At 34.0% G+C, this 22,111-nt stretch overlaps 1 protein-coding gene across 1 annotated transcript in view; it reads left to right on the forward strand.

The window, feature by feature from the left end:
- IQCM (IQ motif containing M) overlaps positions 1 to 22,111 on the forward strand; it is a 242,330-nt gene that overhangs the window by 82,261 nt on the left and 137,958 nt on the right. Inside the window, exon 8 of the mRNA XM_088792677.1 lies at positions 7,210 to 7,250. Within this exon, the coding sequence (XP_088648803.1) occupies positions 7,210 to 7,250 (41 nt within the window). The remainder of the gene's footprint in view (positions 1 to 7,209; positions 7,251 to 22,111) is intronic.

A 22,111-nucleotide genomic window follows, 5' to 3' on the forward strand; every position in this document is an offset into this window, starting at 1 on the left:
CAGACCACAGGAGAGATTTGGAGCCATGTAACCTCCTAGGAAGTTGTGATATATCTGGGAAACCCATAGGTTCCCCAAATGTTTTCATTCTTCTCTTTGTGGAAGGGAGAGGCACTCATCTTAAGCTCAAGGAATTTTTCTACCATATTATTTTTAAAATTTCTGTTTTTTATGTAGCCATTATACAAACCAGTATATTTCACATATGGCTATCTACATAGCCGTATCATAAAGAATAACACTAAAACAAATACTTACAAAGCTTAAGGAATAGAAGAACTCTGCTGTATCTTTTCCTTCCCTTCATATCCTGAGGAAACCAATATTCCTAATTTGATTTCCTTGTTTTCTTTATAATTTTAGAACATATACGCATATTCCTAATTAGTAGTTTTTCACTTTTGTTTTAACTTCATGTATATAGAATCATAATGTCTACTCTCTCTCTCTCTCTTTGCTCCACAATGGATTTTCAAGATCCATCAATCTTCATAAATGTCTATGTGGGCCCCTGTGGCTCATTCATTTCCATCAATGCACAACATCCCATCGAATGATTACAGTACAATTTAATTATCTATTTGCCGAGATATATTTGGCTTTTTTAAAAGTTATGTCCTATTATGAACAATTCTCCTGCATGTCTCCTGAGGTATAGGTACAAAAGTTTCCCTAGGGCAAGCATTTCTAGCATCAATAGGAACGTGCATCCTGTTGCAGCAAGAATGGGTTATACCTATAGATGCTAGAATATTGATTCCTTCAGCTCTGGAAGCAGGTGGGCAGGGCCTGGGCTATGGGAGCTCAATAACCAATTATTGGCTACCTGAATGAATAATGGATTGCTTCTAGCCACAAGCAACCTGGAGTAGAATGGATGTGCTGGCCAGTGGGCATATGTTCAGTTTTACCAGGCAACAGCAAACAGTTTTCTACTCCCAGCAGCAGTTATGACAGTCCCTTGCTTCATATACTTGGCACCACTTAACATGTCAAAATTGTAACCTTTGCCAACTTGGCGTGTATGAAATATTTCTTTGTGCTTTTAATTTGCATTTTCCTAATGACAAATAAGGCTGAGAATTTTTTTTTACGTATTTCTAGGCCACCATTATTTCTTTTTTGTGACCATCATAGAGTTGTATTTTAAAAAATGTATTTGGATGCATTTCTGCTCCTTTTATTTTGTGTATTTGTTTTTTCCATTTTGTCCCCCCCTCTTTTTTTTTTTTGGCTCTTTTGTTGTCTTTTTGGGAAAATGATTAACATATTTTCCCCTCTTGTTCCATTTTTCCTAGTACTAGTTCGGCACTGTATTACTTTTCTTTGTACTAGTTTAGCATTTATATTCTTGATTTTACTTTTTTATAAGTGGTTAACCTTTAGATTTTAATCCATATATTTAACTTAAATTATTTTTACCCTCTTCATTCCTCATACAGAAGTCTTAGATTGCCTTAACTACTAGAGTTTAGTTCTATCTTATTTTTGTTAACCTTACAAATTAGATACTGCAGTATTTTTTTATACTTCACTGTTCACGTAGGTGTACCTACATGCTTGCCATTTATTTTTAACCTGCCGGTGTGTCTCACATCAAAGACTATAGGATGATTTTCCTTTTTGAGCTCTCTCTCTCTCTCTCTCTCTCTCTCTCTCTCTCTCTCTCTTTCTCTCTCTCTCTCTCTCTCTCTCTCTCTCTCTCTCTCTATATATATATATATATATATATATATATATATATATATATATATATATATCCTTTAGAAGTACCTGTAGTAAGGGTCAGTTGGCAGAATACTTCAACTTATAGTGTATTGTTTTCCTCCTTTTTAACCATATATTCTCAGCATTTTGAATTTATCATTCCCCTCTTTTCTTCAGCCCTGGAAGCAGGTGGGCAGGGCCTGGGTACTGTTACTATTGGAAAATATGCTTGGATGCTTGTCCACTTGTCTTTCCTTTCTAAGTAATTTGTCTGTTCTCTGTCTACTTCGAATTGATTTCTTTTATTGTTATTCTGCCGTTTTATGAGATATATGAGTAAGGTTTTTGTTTTTATGTATTCTGCTTGGTTTTCCTTGGTCTCCCTAAATATGAAAATCAGTGTCTTTTAGCATTCTGAAAAAAAAAAAAAATGTTTGCAAATGCTGCATCTCTTCCATTCTTTGTTTATAAACTCTAATTAAAACTTGTTATAAAACTCTACTTAGATGTATTTGAGTCTTCCATTCAAGTGTCATTGTTTGTCTCTTTTTCTCTTTTTCACATTTGTTATCTCTTTGTTATTTTCCATATCAGCTTAGACAATTTTGATGATTTTCGGTCCTTTAATATATTTTTCTAAACATGTAGAAATGAAAGCTCATTCTTATTTTACATTCTGTATAACTTAATTATAGTATTCTCATTTTTGAGGTTCTGAATATGTAGTTGTTTGTTATTATCTTTTGACTCCGGGACTGATTGTTTTCTTGTTTAATGACTTTTCTGATTGTGAGCTCGTTTTATTTTTTTGGCATTTTATTGTGAGAATTCTTCGGGTTTAAAATGCAGTTTTAGTGCTCCCTTTGGCAGCACATATACTAAAATTCAGTCTTAGAAAGGTGATTGATAATTGCTTTTCCCAGATGCTCTAGAGCACTACTAACTTGTGACCAGTTTAGTCTAATGTTTTTGCCTTTCTTTGGGGGACGAGGTTGTGGAACATTGCAGGTGGTATGAATTGAGGTCCCAAAACCATGTGAATGAGGTCCTGATGAGGTCCTGTCATCAAAAATTACTGCGGGGGGCTGGGAGGGGGAGAGGAGGGTTGTTTTTCCTTTCCACAGAGGTGGTTTCATAGTGTCTCTTTTTCTACTCATTTCTTTTTCTCTCCATGGAAAATTTAAAATCCTGGTTTGTACTCTGAAGATATTATACTTCTAGTACCGAGGTATTACGAGGAGTGACCTTACCTCTGACATTCCTTTATGCTCTGGGTTCCAGTTTTTGTCTCTCAACTGCATGGCAGGGAGTTCGCTAAAACCCAGATTCTAAGTTGCCAGGAATTGCCATACCATCACACAACACAGACAGTCTCCAGAACTGATGCAGTAGTAAATTTAACATTGCTTGTTGTTTTTGACCTGAAAGGAATTCTATCACTTTCCCATCAATTTAGCCACACATTTAAATATCTTTCATTTTTTTTGTTTTTAGAATTTAGTATTATGCTGTAATTTGCTATTATGAACATATTCCTGGAACCAACAGCCTTATTATATCTTTTACAAATAGGTTTCAATACTCAGAGGAACTCGTATTGGGATGTAAACTTCTCTATCCAGCTCCCTCCTTCCCATCTGTTGTATTATTTCCTATGTTGTGCTTAAATTCCTACATATAAAAGAGTAAAGTCCTATAGTTTTGATTTCACTTGGAGGTTAAAGAAAATTTGTCTAGTGACTGAACAAGCTATGAACAAGCTATGTTTTGTTGGGTCACCTTCTTCAGTCTCCCCTCATCTGAAACTTGAATGGCTTTTAGAAGCCACAGTGATTACAGATGACCAACATTACCTTTGGGATTCCTTCACTTCTCTTAGGAAATACCACACTAGAGAAACATGCCTTCCAAAATAAAGGCTTCTCTAGCACCGTGAGAAGATGTGGGGAAACTGTGGTTTTCCTGGGTCTATCACAACTCCCAGGGGGTGGTTCTATGGCTTCAAAACCCTGCTGTGGTTTGTGTATGCTCCTGGAAGCTCTAAAATTCAATAATGCAAAGATATTGACTTGTGAAAAATCCCAGAATGGTGTGTCGGATGCCTTCTGGATCTGCATGTGTGTATGCACGGTATTGACAATTTTCTGTTGAAACCATTTCTTAGACAAGACGCAGTAGCAGGGTAAGGAATGCAGCTCACTGATATTTCACAGAAGGTGCTGGTGACATGACTGACTTCTGCTGGGGAAACACAAGTGTTAATATTCAAGCCTGGCAGAAAAGCATTTCAGTTTATTTCACATGTTTTAATGTGTAATTTATAGTTTTATATGTATATGCTATTACTGGTTTTCTCTTCGCAGTTGTCTATTTTTAAGGAAACCTTTCATTTTACCTTTAATGGTATGTTTATATATGCTGCTGGTTGGGTCACAAAGCTGTTTTAAGCTATGAAAATTCCTTGCTACTTAGAAAATACCCTTTAACTAAATTTCTTAGTGAGTATTGGGGGTGTAATATGCCAATTATAGATTCCCTTTTTGTAGCAAACATATTCAAGAATTTCACACTAATAGTAGTAACATAGAAATATATCAAGCATTACGATGAAAATGAAAGGCTTTCTTGCATCATTCATCTATGGTTAATCAATGCAAGAATTTAATCATTAGACTATGAAAGAAATTAGCAGCATTATCAAAAGGAAAAAAAATTCTAGGTGAGGTTTGGAAAGAAGAGGGGGATTTGATGGCTTAGACAGCTGCTTCTAAAAAGAAACTTGAGATGTAATAAAATTGTGTAAATGATCAGAAGTAAGCTTGGTAAAACTTACTTTACAGTTAAATTGTGGAATTTGATAAAATAAGTGGGGGAAAGGAGTCTGAAAAGTGGTTTGGAGTAAATCTGCGCAAGTTGTTAAAAAATTCGAAAATTTTGACACAAGGGTTTAATAAATGACTTATATCTTCAGCCAAGTATTTAGAATGTGTCATTTCAAGTGCATTGTCATGGAGAGACTAGGATCTTGAAGTTTAAGAAGCAGGTAGCAGCTGAGAGGAAAGTTTTTGTAGAGAGAGTGAAGTTGAGGCATCAAGGCAGAATGGACTTGAGCTTTGAATAAATAAGTATGTAGAAAGGTAGGAATTAGAAAGAAACTCAGGAATCCTTAAAAAGGACTGCTACTGACTTTGAAAAAGGAGACCCCTGCCCGCCCCCCCCCCCAAAGTTTCTAATTTTGTTAAGAAGAAAGAGACAGAATGGAGGTTGTAAAAGCAATGAAGTTGCAAGAAAGTAACTGGAAAAAATCAGAGAACATATCAGGAAGGAATATCCTCAAGCATGTTTGTCTGAGACTGTTTTACTTAGCAGCCCTGGCATTTGACACTCTTCATCATGGAACACATACTAATTCAGTTAGTCTGGTCAAGAAGGAAACATCTAAAAAATGTTAATTTGGCAAGTGTAAATAGCAATATCACATAAAGACAGTATGTTCCAAGTCAAGCACATTGTTTTGTGAAAAAGTACAGAATATATAGGTTAAAAATACAGTTTTTGTAGCCATTAGTATTATTGTAACCCTGAATCTGTGTCATGGAGCATCTTGACAGCAATATTTAAAATATAGGTCCTGCTTCATGTTTTATCATCACCTACATGTTTCATGTAAAATTTCAAAAGTATAGTATTATTCTTGAAGATGATTGCTTACTTTGAAAAACACATGATCAAGGAATTGTAAAAGTAACACATACTTGAAAAATGATGCAAACTAATTCTCAAGGTTACCGTTGCATTTTAACATAACTACAGAAGAAAAGTTAATCTTTGATCTTAAAAATAAATGAAATACAAGTTATACAAGTTAGATTGAGAGAGCAGTATAAGACAGAATGAAGAGATTTTGATTTGTTTAAAATATGCAAAAAATCACTGTGTCTGAATATACTGAGTATATTTGCAATACAAACATAACTTTCTTCCACATTTCATCTTCACATTAATCCTTTATATATCCTGTGATTTTATATAGGAGACTTCTTTGGCTTCAGTTGTCAAATAGTGGTGAAAAGCATATATGAAACTTAAAAAGCAAAACCAAGCATTTTCTTGTGGTAGCATGAGCACACCATATATCAGTAGCCAAGACACTTTCTGTTACAGACTTCTTATAGATTCTGAAGGAGAAGAAGGCACCAACAATCCCAAATCCATTAACCTTTTACTGATTTATCAATATTACCTCAGATTCCTCTTTTCTGAGACCATTTTTCCTAAAGTTGTTTGTGCAAATTAATCGTCATGACAGATTGCAAAGTGAATATGCAATCCATCAATGCCTGTAGGTATCAGTTTTACCTTTAGATCACACCAAATGACCAGAGATGCAATGGTCCAGGTATTCTCAGGTCTTGGAGAATTATCTTCCTGAGTTGTTCTTTCCAATGTTGACTGATATTGAAAGATTATATAAGAACATCCACATTAAACAATCTGGTGTGATTGTTGAAGAGACGCTCTTCAAGCTGATCATTACATTATACCAGGCTTCTTTTGAAGGGCTCCTGGAGGAAATTTTTCATAGAAAGTTAGTTTGCTTCTGCTATAAACATTATACATGTTAGAACTACTGTGTTTTCTTCATTACTTTGTATATTAGTTTTCCAGGCCTGCCATTACAAAATTCCACATAACTATGTGGCATATACAATAGAAATTAATTTTCTCACAGTACTGGAGGCTAAGTCCAAAATCAAGATGCCAGCAAAGTTGGTTTCTCCTGAGGCCTCTCGCTCATTGGCTTAGAGATGGCTTCTCCTTGCTTTGTCCTCACATGGACTTCTCTCTGTGCACATGTGACGTTGGCATCTCTTCCTCTTCTTATAAATTCACCAGTACTATTGGATTATGGCCTCAACCTTATGACCTCGTTTGACTGCCTCCTGAAAGGTTTTATCTCCAAATATTGTCATATTAGCGATTAGAGCTTCAATATATGAATTTTGAAGGAACACAGTTCATTCAATAACACTTTGATAGCTAGGAATTTGAGAGCCAAATCGGTGTGACACATCAAGAAATATCAGAAAATATTTGACATTATTGTTCTATACATATTTTCCCTTTAACCTGATTTTCTTGTTTTCCTTTTTCATATGTGCTGTATATTTTGTAAGCTACCTTAAATCTTTTTTTATAAGACAGGACAGATAAGTAAGTAAGTAAATAAATCTCACTTGTAATCGATTTGTATGGATATTTGCTCATTGAAATGATCAGTAGGAATTACATTCCTGGATGTCATAAGATGCTGGAGGCAGTTCAGCCATCATACTCCTCTGAGTATACTTATAAATTTATATCATTGTTTAGGCTTATAATATATATTATAATGGAATGGTGACTTCTCCCTCTGATAAATAGAACATCAAATAAAATTAAAATTTATAGACTATGAAGTTGTTTTCCTTCTTATGTCTACTCTTCTTTCTCTTATTCTAGAAAAAAATATCTTTCAAGCCAGAACCAGAGCCACAACCAAGGTATGTCTTTTACATAATAACAGAAAAGTTTAATTTAATTTGCTTGTTTTTGGTTTTATCCTAACTTAAGTCTCTAGGTTTAAGGAAATAATAGGTTTTCAACGTATCTTTTTCAGTGTTTCCATTTCATTTATCTAAGGCAAGGAGGAAAAAAGTCTAATTTTTTTGAATATATTAGTGATCATTCAAATAGACCAGGCTGAAGTTTACTATGTAGTAACTAGGAAAAGCAGTGTAAACAATACTGTATAATATTTTGTTGAAAAGAAACTATATACTACAATTCACTATGGTAAGTGCTTTTCAATGTCTCTATGAGGGATTCTTAGAATTGCTTTGCTATCTTGTATACGTATAGCAAATTTGTCCACAAACTTCTGTGAAATATTGCTGACTTTGTGAGATAGATTGGAGAGTGAGATGGAAAGAAGGGATTGTGCAAATTTAACCGTGAAGTTTCTGAAAAGGACAGGTTTCACACTTGTGTTTTGTTACTCACTGGTAATATATTCATTTATTAATTCATCAAATATTATTTTAGCACTAAGTGCAAAGCACTGTGGCAGGCCAGACAGATGCAAGTAGCAAAAGCATAAACCTTGTAGACTGAAGTTTGTCAAAAGAAAACAGTTTGGAAATTTAACTCTCCAGTAAATACAGGTTTATTCAAATATATCATTCAGTCTACCTTTTCTTACCTGACATCCTTCTCTAAATTATTCAGAATGTGTAGCTGTACAAGGTTCATAATCCCTCATCCACAATTCCAAGTTCCAGAAAGCTCCAGAAGCTGAAAGTTGTTGTCACCTATGGTGGTGCTAAAACTCTTAGTGTGAAAATCTGACCTGAAATGACAAGAGATTATAATTATTCATATTTTTAATTTTCCCACTTTAAGTGAATATTCATGTTTTACATACATATTAACATTAATTATGATAGTGAATTAAAATTAATGTGTTTGATTGCAGAACATTGCCCTAGACCCTGCTTGAGTGTTACATAATATATGGTATAGATGCTATATTAATTTCCTAAAATTAAAAAAAAAGATTGAATTCCAAATCCATTCAACTCTAAAGTTCAAGTACTGTGGAACTGCATTGTATGGTGAATCTAGGCCAACCATGACTATGAAACAATGCCATGTAATTATTTAAATATCCAGTAAATAGATATCTAATTTAAGACTGGATATTATCTGAGAGTTAGTCTCAGAATAAATTTAGTAACACTCATTCTGTGCTTATTATATACTTTATTTTATACCAGGTGCTTTCATTTAACTCCAATAACAACACAATAACATAAGTATTTTTATTATTACCATATTACTGATGAGAAAACTGAGGTTGAATATTTCACTTAGGGCCTCCAGCTATTTGGTGATGGATCTGGCTTCAAACTTAGATTCTTTAATTACAGCATCATTGCTGTAGACTCTAAGAAAAAATTGTTCCAGAAAAACCCATGACTAAAATTTCAAGCTCTGTGAGGGCAGAGATTGTTGATTCTGTTTACACTCCTATACAGTTCCTAGTAAATCCCTCGAATGTTGTAGATACTCAGAAATATAATTGGATAAATGAACAATTTCCAGAGGAAAAAGGTAAAACAGATTTGTGTTTTGTCTTGTTGGGAAAATTTTCTTTCAGTCTTTCATAGTGTATTCATTTAACAACAAACATTAATCTCCTCCTATTATGGAAGCTAAGGACAGAGTGAACAAGATAGTATCCTTATATTTATGGAACATAAAGCCTAGGCAGAGTTTTTAGTTGCTATTCACCATTGAGGGAGATAAAAATTGTTTATGTCCTGCCATGTGACAGGGACTTAGTAAACATGTCAGTCTTTCCATGGAAATTTTAGAAGGCCAACACCTAAGGAGTGGAGACTATATCCCAGGATTATAGGGATTCACCATAATACTGAGGGCAAAACAAACAGATTTACCCTAACAAAAGCATAAAACCAAGCTATGGCAACTTCAAGATGATAAATTAGTAATTTGGTCACCACCACCTAGAATAAAATTATCAAATTTTCTTCAATGACAATCACAGAATCCAGAGTCTCTATAATGTACAGTATTTAGTATACACTAAATAAAAGGCTGGACATCTTAAGAAACAGGAAAATTTGACTTATGGCAAAGAAAGAGATATCCCAGATGTTGGAGTTAGCAGACAAACGCTTTAAAGCAGCTAGTAGAAATGTTCAAGTACTTAAAAAAAAAAAAAGTTCATAATAACAGAGGATCCCAGTGTAGAAATAGAAACTATTCAAGAATATCAAATGAAAATTCTAGAATTGAGGAATATATTATTTGACATGAAAATTTCATTGGTTAAGTTGAAAAACATACTGGAGAAAGCAGTGAAAGACTTGGTTACACTTACAGGTCAATAGAGACTAATCTGAAGAAAACAATAATTGAGAAAAAAAAATGTACAGAGCCTGAGTGACCTGTAAGTTAATATGAAGTGGCCCAGCACATGTGAATTGAAGTCTCAGAAGTAGACAAATAACAGTTTGGTGCAAAAGTAATTGAGGTTTTTACAATTATTTTTAACCTTTTTACCTCCAATCTTTATTTATTTAAAAAACTTTTTTTGGTTTCATGTATACAAAACACTGTAATAGTTAGACCTTTATCATTTATACCCCTCACAAAGTGATAACCCCCTCCCCCAATCTACTACCCCTCTGACATCACATACAGCCATTACATTTCCACTGTCTCTATTCCTTATGCTGTACTCCACTTCTTGTGAATATATATATATATATATATATATATATATATATATATATATATATATATATATGTATATATCCATATATATATCCATATATATAACTATAGTTGACATTCATTATTATTCAGCTTCAGGTGTATGAAATCTTACCATTTGCAATGATATGGATGGACCTAGAAATAAGTCAGAGAAAGATATATACCATGTGATCTCACTTATATTTTTAACCTTTTAAACCACAACTACTTTTGCACCAACCTAATAGAATGAGGCAGCAAAAGTAGTTGAAGAAATAATGGCCGGATTTTCCCCAAATATACTGAAAAACATCTTTACATATCCAAGATCATCACATTCTAAGCAAGATACAGACACACACCCCACATGTAGGCACATCATAGTTAAAGGGTTGAGAACTAAGGCAAAGAAATAACCTTGGAAATAATCAGAGGAGGAAAAAATATACATTATACAGAGGGTTACATTTCTAAGAATGCTGGATGTCTTCCCATCAGAAATGATGGAAACCAGAAGGCAACAAAATTATACATTTAAAGAGCTGAAAGAAAAAAAATCAACCGAAAATTCTCTATGTAGTGAAACTATCCCACAATGCTGAGGATAAAAAAGGACAATTTCAGCTGAATTAAAGAAATAATAATTTATTGCCTGATGATCTTTACTTCACAAATGTTAAATGAAGTTCTATATGCTGAAAGGAAGTGACACCTGATGGAATTTTGAGTCTACAGAAAAAATAACATTGAAAAAATATATATGTTGATTAATATAAAGAATATCTATCTATCATCTAAGTTTTTTTTAAATTGACCATTTAAGACAGAATTATAACATTATTATGATACTTAAAAGTTAGGGATATGCAAATATATATGACAATAATAGCAAATGAAATGGAGTTATACTCTTAAAAGTTTCTTTTATATGTAGTGGTATTAATTCTAAGCAATATGCAATAATTTAAAATGCATATTGTAATTCCCAGAGTAACCACTAATACAAAAAGTAAACCTGAAAAATAATAGAAAAACTAAAATGTAATACTAAAACTACATAGTTAACACAAAAGAAGGCAGAAAAAGGGGATCATATGGAGTGAATAAAAAATAATATGGGAAAATGGTAGACAAATTCAACTGTACCAACATTTATATTAAATGTACAGAATAACCATTACAATTCAAAGTAAGAGCTCTATCCAAAAGTAAGGCTGGATTAAAAAAAAAAGCAAGAATCAACTCTATGATGTCTATACACCTATATACACATATAAAAAGACATTAATTGGAAGTACAAAGATAGAAAAAGATAAATTATTTTAAAAAGATAGCAGAAGAGTGCTAGAGTGGCTAGATTAGCATCAAAGTAGACTTCAAGAACTATTTTCAGAGATAAAGAGGGTATTTCATAATTGAAAAAGGGTCAATTAGAATTAGATGATAATCCTAAATGTATATACCTCCGTCATAGAGCTTCTAAATAAAGCAAAATTTGACAGGATTGAAGAATAAAATGGACAACTGCATGATTATTGCTGGAATTTTTTTTTATATGCTTCCTTTAGAAATTGATAGGACAGTTAATAAAAAGAATAAATAATGATATAACAGACTTGAACAAGCCTTTAATTAATTTGACCTAAATGACATTTATAGAAGACTATCCAACAGCAGTAGAATATGTTTTATTTAAGGGACCTGTAATATTCATTATAAAGATAAGAACAGAAAACAATGAAACACAAATGGATAAGCAATAAAACAAATTAACGAAGCCAAAAGTTGGTTCTTTGAAAAGATTAATGAAATTTATACACTCCTAACAAAGCTAAATATGAAAAAGAGGAGATAAAACACAAATTACCAATATTGAAAGTGAAAGAGGTAGCATCACTATATATCCTTTATACATTAAAAGGATAAGATAATACATAAATAACTTTAAGCCAACTACATTCAACAATTAAAATGAAATGGGCAAATTCTTTGTGAAAAGACAACATACCGAAACTAATGCAGGAATAAATAGAAAATATGAATAACCCATGTCTATTAAAGAAATTGAATTTGATATCAAAAACATTTCCACAGAAAGACTGCTTTAAGTAAAACAAAACTGTCACATATAAATTATTTTCCAGAGTATTTGATTGTGTTAAAAGCAGCTTCTTTTCTTGTGTAAGTCTTTTTCTATAAATATTATTTACCTGGTTAGTTTGAGTGGGAAGTAGTTTTTCATCATAGGTGTTACTAAATTAAAATTTAATGCAGCTCTTTCAATGATTAAAAATTGTAGAGTCTGAAAGATGAGTGTTTATTATAGATATTCTCCTGGAGCCAGTCATCTAGTCTGAATGCTAAACATTTTCCTGTACAGTTTACCATCTGTTGCAGGCATAAAGACCTGTGGTAAAGTTTTGCTGGGATATCTAGCTAATATTTGTAGGGAGATCTTAAATATTTTAGAGAATGATAACTAAAGGGAAGTTTAGAGATCACTTGATTCAATCCTTTTAAATTCCACTTGAGAAAACAGAGATTCAAAAAGATTAAGTGACTTCTTCAAAATCACAAAAGTAAAAAACCCAGAACTTTACTAGAATCCAACCCCCAGTTCACACTATTATTACTCAGTCATGCTGCTTTTATACTGTTTGTATGTTAAATTTTAACAGCCTTTCTGATGATTACTTAAGACAAGTAGACTGAAACTTTACTGAATGAATTAGCCAATCTAAGAGTGGCTCTAGTGATTAAAAAGTGTTTCTAGAATAGAATCCTGGAGAAAGAGAGAGGAAGATTTAAAAGAAAGGAGAACAATGTGAAAATAGTGAACAATGTAAAACTCTATAGGCACTACATACAGATACATTTCATTTAAAATATTTAAATGAAACAGTATTAAAATTTTCTTGTTTATTTGAAATCCTGCACCATTTCTATCATAGAGATTTCATGATAACTTTAGAATCCAAACATTGGGACTCTTTAAAGCTTGGCCTAAAGGATTTTTCTTGTTAGAGATGAATTTCCCATATATTTTCAGCTAGAGGTTTCTTTAGAGTTTGCATCAGGCAGAGTATATTATAACCTTCCATCAGTCATCAGTCAGCTTCCATAAGGTACTGGCCAATTTCTAAAGTACTTTTGCATTTCAAAGATAAAAATATATCACAGATAGATTGCCATTGCCAGACTACAGTAAATAAAAGAGAGGTTTTTTTTTTCCCCCTTTCCTTTCCGTGCTTAGTTATAGAAAAAAAGATGATAGAATTCATTTACACATACCCATGAGCTTTGCGGGAACCCTCTACAGTTGGCAAATAGGCCTGGTGTCTGCACCCACTCAGCAGTAGTTTTTAAGGAGGCAGTCACTTGGCTGTTAAAAGGTGGGGATGGGAAGTTAAGCCAACTAAAAACTGTTGCTGCTGAACTTGATTTGGAATTACTTCAAATTTGAGCACCCACTCCTGTTCTTGGTAGAGAATGGAATCTGTTGCCTTATATGGATAAATAGTGGTAGATAAGGCATTCACGATTATTTCTGTCCTAGTCTTTAATGATCATAAGCCTAAAAGGCTAGTTTTCACGTTTCTGTTTTTTTGGTTCATCTTCCTGTTTTTTGAACTGCGAAGATCTCAGAATTTTAAGGAGAAGAAAAGGTAGTATAGTAGAGTGTAGGTACATTTGTCTGTACAAATATATGAACAGATGTGCGTAAGACTTTTCATTAGCAGCATTATTAAATAAAGAGCTAGAATGCTCAAATCCAGCACATTTATGATCAATTTACTGTCTTGGGAGAATTATAGATTCTCAGAGTTTTAGGAAACTTAGAGATTTTTTATTGAAACCCTCTGTCCGAAGTGTGAATCTCTATAACACGGTGCCCACATAAGCCCTCCTTGAAAATTCTAGGGACTCATAGTGCATCCCTTCAAGTGGCATCCCATTTAATTCTAGGGACTGCTCTGATTTTCTGACACTTCTCTGTGTGAAGCTCAACACTTATCTCCCTTGAGTGGGTGCCCATTAGTTCTGATTTTGTCTTCCTGAAGCCACCCTAGCTACCATGTTTTCCCATTTTAGATTAAGCCCTTCAATTTATTTCAGGTGACTATATATATATATATATATATATATATATATATATATATGTATATGTATATGTGTGTATATATATACACATATATATAAAATATATAATATATAGTACATATAAACAATATGTATTATATATTATACATATAATGTATAATATATAATATAATGTATATAAAATACATATATAATATATATAATATATAATATATACATATATAAACAATATACATGTATTATATATATTATGCATATAATATATAATATATAATATAATGTATATAAAATACATATATAATATATAATATATATATTATATATATTTAGCTATATATGTATATATTTATATTTTCCTTAGAGTGGCAATTCAAATTAGCTTAAGCAACATGGTACTTAAACCTGTTTGCTCACATTAGTGGAGATTCCAACGGTGAAGAGTATGGTGGACATCTGTGCTTTGTCTGTTTAACATCTCACTGCAACTAATTCAACAGGCTAAAATAATGTTGTCAAGTTTTACTTTTATTTCATTCATTTTTAATCTCTGCTCGCCCCTGCTTGGCTCTAATACCTCTTACTACAGACTTTTTCTCCATGTGGCTTCTATCTATTTGTAATTGACTTCCTGCTCTTACAAGGAAAGGTATCTTATTACACACACACACACACACACACACACACACAAACACACAAACACACACACACACCTGGAGAAGTATTGTGGCTGACCTTCCATGGATGACATGACCAGGCTAGGCAAATCCTGGAGAAGTCACATGATTGGAGTGCAAACAAATAAAACCCAAAACAAGCAAACCCTGAGGCTACTTTCTCACATATTCTAATGTGTCCTCCTATGTTCTCCTTTCACCCCTCCTTTATCTTCTTTTCCCTTTCTTTATTCCCTTCATCTGTTGTATATTGCCAAGCATACAAAGAAAAATTGTTGCCCTCAGGGCATTTAGAGTGTAGAGGGGAGATACAACTAGAGATAGTTATAAAGTAATGTGGTAACTACAACAATGGAGGAAAGGTACCTAATCATCCTCATGGGTCTAAGAAATTATTTGTACAATCATATTTATTAACCAACTGCAGAGCTTTACAAGTAAAGCAATCACATTTCAACACTGGATTTAGCGCCTTGTGACATTTACCTCAGATAATTAGCTCACATGTTACCTTTTCAATAATTCCACGGCTGCCATGACACACTTTAAAATTGCATCTTCCACCCCTGCTAGCATTCCCCAACCACCTTACCCTGCGTTATTAATTAATTAAGTAATTAATTTACCATAGCACTCATTGCCTTCTAACATAGTCTATGATTAACTTGTTTACAGTGATTATTGTCTCTCCTACTAGAATATAAGCTCTAGGAGGACAGAGAATTTTTGTTGTTGTTGTTTACCAATGTGTCCTTGATGCTAGAAGATCATTTTACACTGAATGAATGAATGAATGAATGAGTGAATGAATGACTAAATATTTGTTCAATGCATGAATTAAATTTTTGGATGCTTTTTCTGCCTTCTAATGAATTTTATTCCTTTTCCAGCCATTAATAGCTCCTATCTCAAACTTTCTACTGCTTCCTGGGTATCTTCACTGGACTATCCCACAACCACTTCTCAGTTGAAATAGTTATGTATTCCGCCTCTGCAAGTCTTCTCTTTGATATTCCCTTTTTTAGCTAGTAATGATACTATCCACCCAATCACCCAAGACCACCCTATCAGCCTATATTTCTCTACTCTGTTTACAAAGATTTTATGAGAACCTTGAAAATTGCCTTCCTGAAATTCAGAACTATCATACATAATTTTCTAGTATAGCAACCTAGTAAGAGAAAACAATAATAATAAAATGAATTAAATGAAGGAAATTAGTTCAGGATGGTATGACATTCTTTTTGTATACATTCTGGATCTTGATACCCCTACCACCACCCAAGTGATAACTGATAGAATCTGATATTAAACCTACTGACCCATACTTTGCAAGTTTTATACTTTTTTTTTTTTTTTTTATTAAAATAAAGGCATTTGCCAACGTCCAGAATTCTCACATCACATTCATTCTTCAGTTTCTCAAAGACAGCCGATCAACAGAAGAATCTGGAAAATTATTTGTCTGAGCCTAGAAAATTTAATGAAGAACAGCTTTAACTTTGTTTATTAGATCTTTCCTTGGTGTGAGCTTCAGCGCTCTCCTGTTCGTATTTGTCCTATCCTGTTTAGTTGATGACCATTCCTCTTGAGGAAAGTGGACTCAATGCAGGCTAGGATATTGCATTTCCAGTAAACTACAGGTGATAGTGATTCTGCTGGTCCTCAGACCACACTCTGATAGCAAGCTAGAGGGTATGTTTGACTGTGTTCAGCATCCTCCCGCACCCCCAGCTCTGTCAATTCCTAGAATGACTTAGTTGCTTTCTGGTAGGGTTTTGTGGTTAATATGGTAACTTGATGGTACTCCTGGGGCCATAATCTTGGGATAGGAAGAAATCTTTGAAAATATCTACTAGAGAACTTCATTTTCCTGGGAAATGCTACCATGTCTAAACCCACAGATTTACCTGCAAGTCAAATATTATTATTTAGCTGCACCTTTACTCTCCCATGCCCACCTTCTTCAGGATTGTTTCTCACTGGTAGAAGAGGAGAATACATCATCGATATCTTTTCCCTGATATCATTTTATGGTTTTTTGTGTGTCCTGTGTGCTCATCCTCCATTTCCCCTAGCTTTCCTGGCTTATGACGACTTCCCTTGCCGTTAGAATGTCTACTTACCTCTGTATCTTCAGGAACTATTGGCTCCTTGTTTAGGACTATTGTCAAGAATTTTGAACTTCCTCTTGGCTGTTAATTATGGAGTTTGGGTATCTTCCATCTACTACTTGTCTTCTCATGCCAGGGTTCTGCTCAGGAGAGTTGTGCATCCAAGGAGGAGCAGGGTTGAGCAGTTGACCATTGTAGCGTAGAGCTCTGAACATGTGCAGAGTTCAACATTGGTGAGAATCACCAAAGATCAGAAGCATGTCAGCACTATCTGTTTTCCAGTCTTGCTTGTTTGGATGGAAAAAAACACTGGTTGACGGACTAAAGAGGACACCAAGCAACCAGATACTGGTTGCTGGGCTGTCTGATAAAACTGAGTCAGAGCATATTGCCTTAGGCCACAGGCTGAATTGGGGACTTCTGCTTTCTTTTCTGGAACCAAGATAACCGTGACCCTAGCGACGTCTTGAATCTACTTCTTCCTTCATGTGCATAGGATGGACATGATCCCACCAGTGTCTGTTGAAGGATTAGCGGAAAGTAAGGAAAAGTCTGAACACATGAAATCAGTAGGTGGGAAAAGAGGCCCTGGGGCTGGTTCTAGGGGAAGGTCCTTCTGACCCTCTGTAGGGTCAGAAGGAAAATGTCTGAGGGGCAGCAAACAGAAGAACGGGAGGTAAATCACAGTAATCCTGCCCACAAGGAAAATAAGGAGGCGTGATCATCTCAAGCAGGGAAAATCAGATTTTCAATTACTTTTTCATGGGGTAACTTGTAAAGAGGGAGAGTATGAGAGGCAGAAACGTAGAGAGAAAGGGTCACAGAGTCCCATCTCTTTGGACTGCAGGCTGCTCTGACTGCCCACGTCTCCTGCTTTTCTAATAGACTCTGACCTGTCACTGACATTGCTCCATGAGTGATGCTTGATGGTCTCCCAGATTCCTGGAAATGGTGTTCCCTGAACCATATACGAGTATGTGCTGGGGAATGAAATGCTGAGTAAATAACGGAAATTGTTTTTAGAATCACCTGAATTGTTGTAGGAATTTATGTCATTATCGAAAGCCCTATTCTAGGGATAAGGAATTTATGAACAAGCACCGAGCTTCATTGTCTCCCCATTTTAGCACTGAGTAGAGCACACTCTCCTCCATACCTGACTAAAATTTGGGTTGGGACCAGAGGGTTACCCCAAAAGGAATAAATTAGTGTTTTGGGAAAAAGAGTAGACAACTCATCATATTCCCTATTTCATACATATACATACATATATATATATATATATATATATATATATACACACATATACATATACATATATATATATATATACACATATACATATATATATACACATATACATATATATATATATATATATATATATATATATATATATATATATACACACACACATATATATGCTCATGAAAAATTGACAAGTCTGGTCACTGTGCCATAGAAAAATCAGCTCCATTACACCTTTGGCATAAATATCCTAGTCATTTCAGGTGTCTTCAAAGGTAATGCTTTTCAGTGTCCTGCAGACAGAGCGTGTAGGTACCATAAAAAGGAGTTTTAAATATTTGAATTAAAGAGAATTCCCTGAAAGTTCATCACAGATTACCATAAAGTCAGAATCAATTAAATTTGACCAAAAACAGTATTTCCTTTCTCCTTTGGCTTTTCTATTGCATGAAACGATAATTTCGGTTTAATTTATAGTAAATAAGCCTCCTCCCAAATGTTTATATGTGAGGGAAAGCATAATTGTGTTTTTTGAACTGAATTAGGAATTTAAAAATCTCTATGTTGTTTTGAGGAAGAGCTGTGGGAATTGAAACCAAGTAACAGCAGCAATAAAAAACCCATATTTTTGTAGATATGACAGACCAGTCTGGGAGAATTTCTTCAGAAGAAAATCAGGTGTGGGGTAGGGAGAGGAAATCCTCCCAGTCCCTTATATCATTTACATTTCTGGATAGGTACCAGTAAGAGCATTTCAGGTAGTAAGCAGTTTAAAGCACATACTCTTAGGGGCTTTAAATAGGATATCAACCTCCACTCTTTAATATGATCTAATTACTGAAACTGGGAGCAGCCAAAAATAGGAAAGCTCTTGTTCTTTTTTTGTTTGTTTGTTTGTTTTGTTATTTTCTTGTGTGTGTGTGGGGGGTTGCAACAGCCTACATTGTGAGGCATGATCAGGATACAAAAGGGTTGTAGAAAGCACAGAAGAGAACACAGCTCACTGAGATATTTAAACTATTTTTTAAAAAATTTCTTGCATTAATGTGGTGTTATCTTCCACTTCAGGAGGATTCCCCACTCTGAGTTTTAAAGTGAACAATTTTTGCTATCAGGAAGTACTAAAACCTTGGGATGATTTGGAAATGGAGTACTAAATCATCTTGAGACAATGTTATCCATGGAAATATATTTACATCCCCGTTCTTCAAAATCTATATCACCTGTGCTGAATTTAATGCATTGTTTTTAAACTGAAAGGCCTCATAGAGGGGATCGAAGTAGGCCACAAACATGGTTCACGCCTTACCTAAGTTGCTTTCAAATCCTACATTCAAAGCACGAGGGCATCACATGTTTCTACTTGAAGGTTGCACATACAGGAAACGAAAGCTCTTGACACAGCTTGGTAGCAGAGGATCCAAATCAGAGTAAATTGTGTAAATTATAACCAAATTGCAAAGCATTTGGACAAAGCAGGCATGCTAGTCTAATCAGGAAAGCAGTGATATTTACTTTTCGATAATGCAGGTTGGAAGAGGAATTGGGGGAAGACAGCATCACAAATCTCTTTTAATACATTTCTGAACTTGGCAACCTGAACTGGCTTTGTCACATATTTGCAGTTTAAAAAGTATTTGGCTTTTACAACAGCCAAAATAAGTATCCTTTAATCACTTTCAACCTATGAACAGATGGGCAAACAGTGCTTTTATAAATGGAGCATACAAAATACTTCAGTATCAGCCAAAACTAATTAGTAGCAATAGCTGAACCAAACTCTAAAACTGATTTAGTGTTTAATATATATTATCGTATAAGCATTAGCAGTGGAAAGGAAATTCCCTGTTCAAGTGTTTGCCAAGCTCAGTGTCTAATGTTCAGACATGATTAACTTACTAATTAACTTATTGCATCTTTTCTCACATATAATCTTGCTTAATGATTTCTTTTCTTACTGAAAACTGTTTAATGTGATACCTTGATCATAGATTTGTCAAACTTCAAGTGATAAAGTCAAATTCAGCTATTCAGCCCTGGTTTTTCTCTCAATCTTTCTTAGAGTAGCTTTTGTAGGAGGTGGCTTGGGGACAAGGGGGTGATCTCTTTTATGGTGAAAACTGGTTTCTAGCGTCTAATGACTCACATTTTGATCTTCATAAATATTTTCTAAACGAATTTTATATTGGCTAAGAATCTGTAAAATGATAATTCTCTACACATCAGAATTGTGATAAGACGTTGTGAAGGAGGATACATTTTACAGTTACATTTGAAAGGGTAAACAAAGGATAGTTTCTGCTCATTCTCTAAATCAGAGAAGGTTACTTGGCCTCCACATATTTGACAATCACACTATTTTCCCCAAATCTTATCTGCTTGAATATCATTCTTTTACTGTGCATGAAGTTGAATACTTATATAATGGAGTCAGGATATATGGTATGACTGTATCTTTTCAGTACTACTGAAACCAAAAAAAAAATGAAAACCTAAAACTGGTCCCCCAAATCACGCCATCCATTGAGGACTAGGGACTACCAATGCAAACTGTCTGAAGTCATGTTTCCTTTTGAGTCTATCACACACAAAACAAGACGGGTTTTGAATTCTTACTGTGCTAATTATATCTTCATGATCTTGGGAAGTCACGTAATTTATCTCAGCATCACTTTATAAAATTAGAATAGTTAACATTCAATAAAATTATTTGGAGGGTTAAAGGAGAAAGTGTGTCAGAAGTAAAAATGCTTAATAAAAGACTGCTACTACTGCTACTAATGGATTTACTTATTATATTTTTCTTTTATATTATACAAGGTATATTGGCCTGTTTCAGAAAATATGAACAAAATAGAAAACAAGAAACAAAGAATCTTTTTCTTTTCCTTTTCACCTAACGTCTTCTTTACAATCTAGTGTTTAATCAACCTAGTGTGTTAATCATCTATTTTATTGGAGGATTTAATGAGTCAGAATCTTATGAGGGCAGATCTGAGCAAGATTTCCTTGGAAATACTTCTCAGCTGATTCTGATACCCCCTTTGATTCAGAAGCACTGCATTTAGATAGGCACAAATAATATTTGGCATGTTTCTTCCTGGCCTTATTTATATACATCATTAAAAACTGTTGCAATCATATAATGCATATAATTTAATATCTTCATTCTCAATATCACTTTCAAAATCATAAGCATTTTCTCATAAGTATTACTTTTATGACCTTATAATAATTTATTCATTGGATATAACACTATTTGCTTAGATATTTATCTCTGATTTTTCCCATTGTAAATGAAACTATAAAGAATATTTTTACACATGTAGCTTTTTTTGGAGATTTTAATTATTTTGGAGCTTAGTGCTAGACAGGATTACCTGTGTTTATTTACCACACGATAAAAGAAGTCTTTCTTCCCCTGACTGCGAGATATTATGTATATACTTACTTATGAGGGAGGGAAGAAAAGTTGTCAGTTTGCTTTCTCAGCCCTACCTTGTGGTTAAATTGCACTCGTAAGGCACAGTTTTGACTAAACAAGTTGGTTCAGCAACTTTTGATTCTATGTCATTAACTTGGTATTTTATTGGGTCAGTTTCATTAACATAAATGGCGTAAGAGATGTTGATCAAAACATAAAGATGTCTTTGCTGTATGGGTAGCAAAGTTAGAATCATAAGATATGAAGGCATCAGTAACTTCTCTCTGATTGACAAGAAGATTGATGAGTTCTAGAAGGTTGATAAATTCCCTACTCTTTTAAAATAATTTTATGTGGCAGAAATATTTTTATTGCCCTTGTCAGTTCTATTGAGCTTAGGAGTTAGGAATCATTCTATTTTCCTCTTCCAGGTTTTACTTACATTATGTACACTGGCATAAGCATCTATTTTCTCTTTTTTAAATACCCTCAATTTTTCCAATATTCCTTGTTTGTCAGTA

Source organism: Rhinolophus sinicus, chromosome 15, assembly GCF_057876585.1.
Source record: "Rhinolophus sinicus isolate RSI-liver-muscle chromosome 15, RSI-T2T, whole genome shotgun sequence".
Lineage (NCBI taxonomy): Eukaryota > Metazoa > Chordata > Mammalia > Chiroptera > Rhinolophidae > Rhinolophus > Rhinolophus sinicus.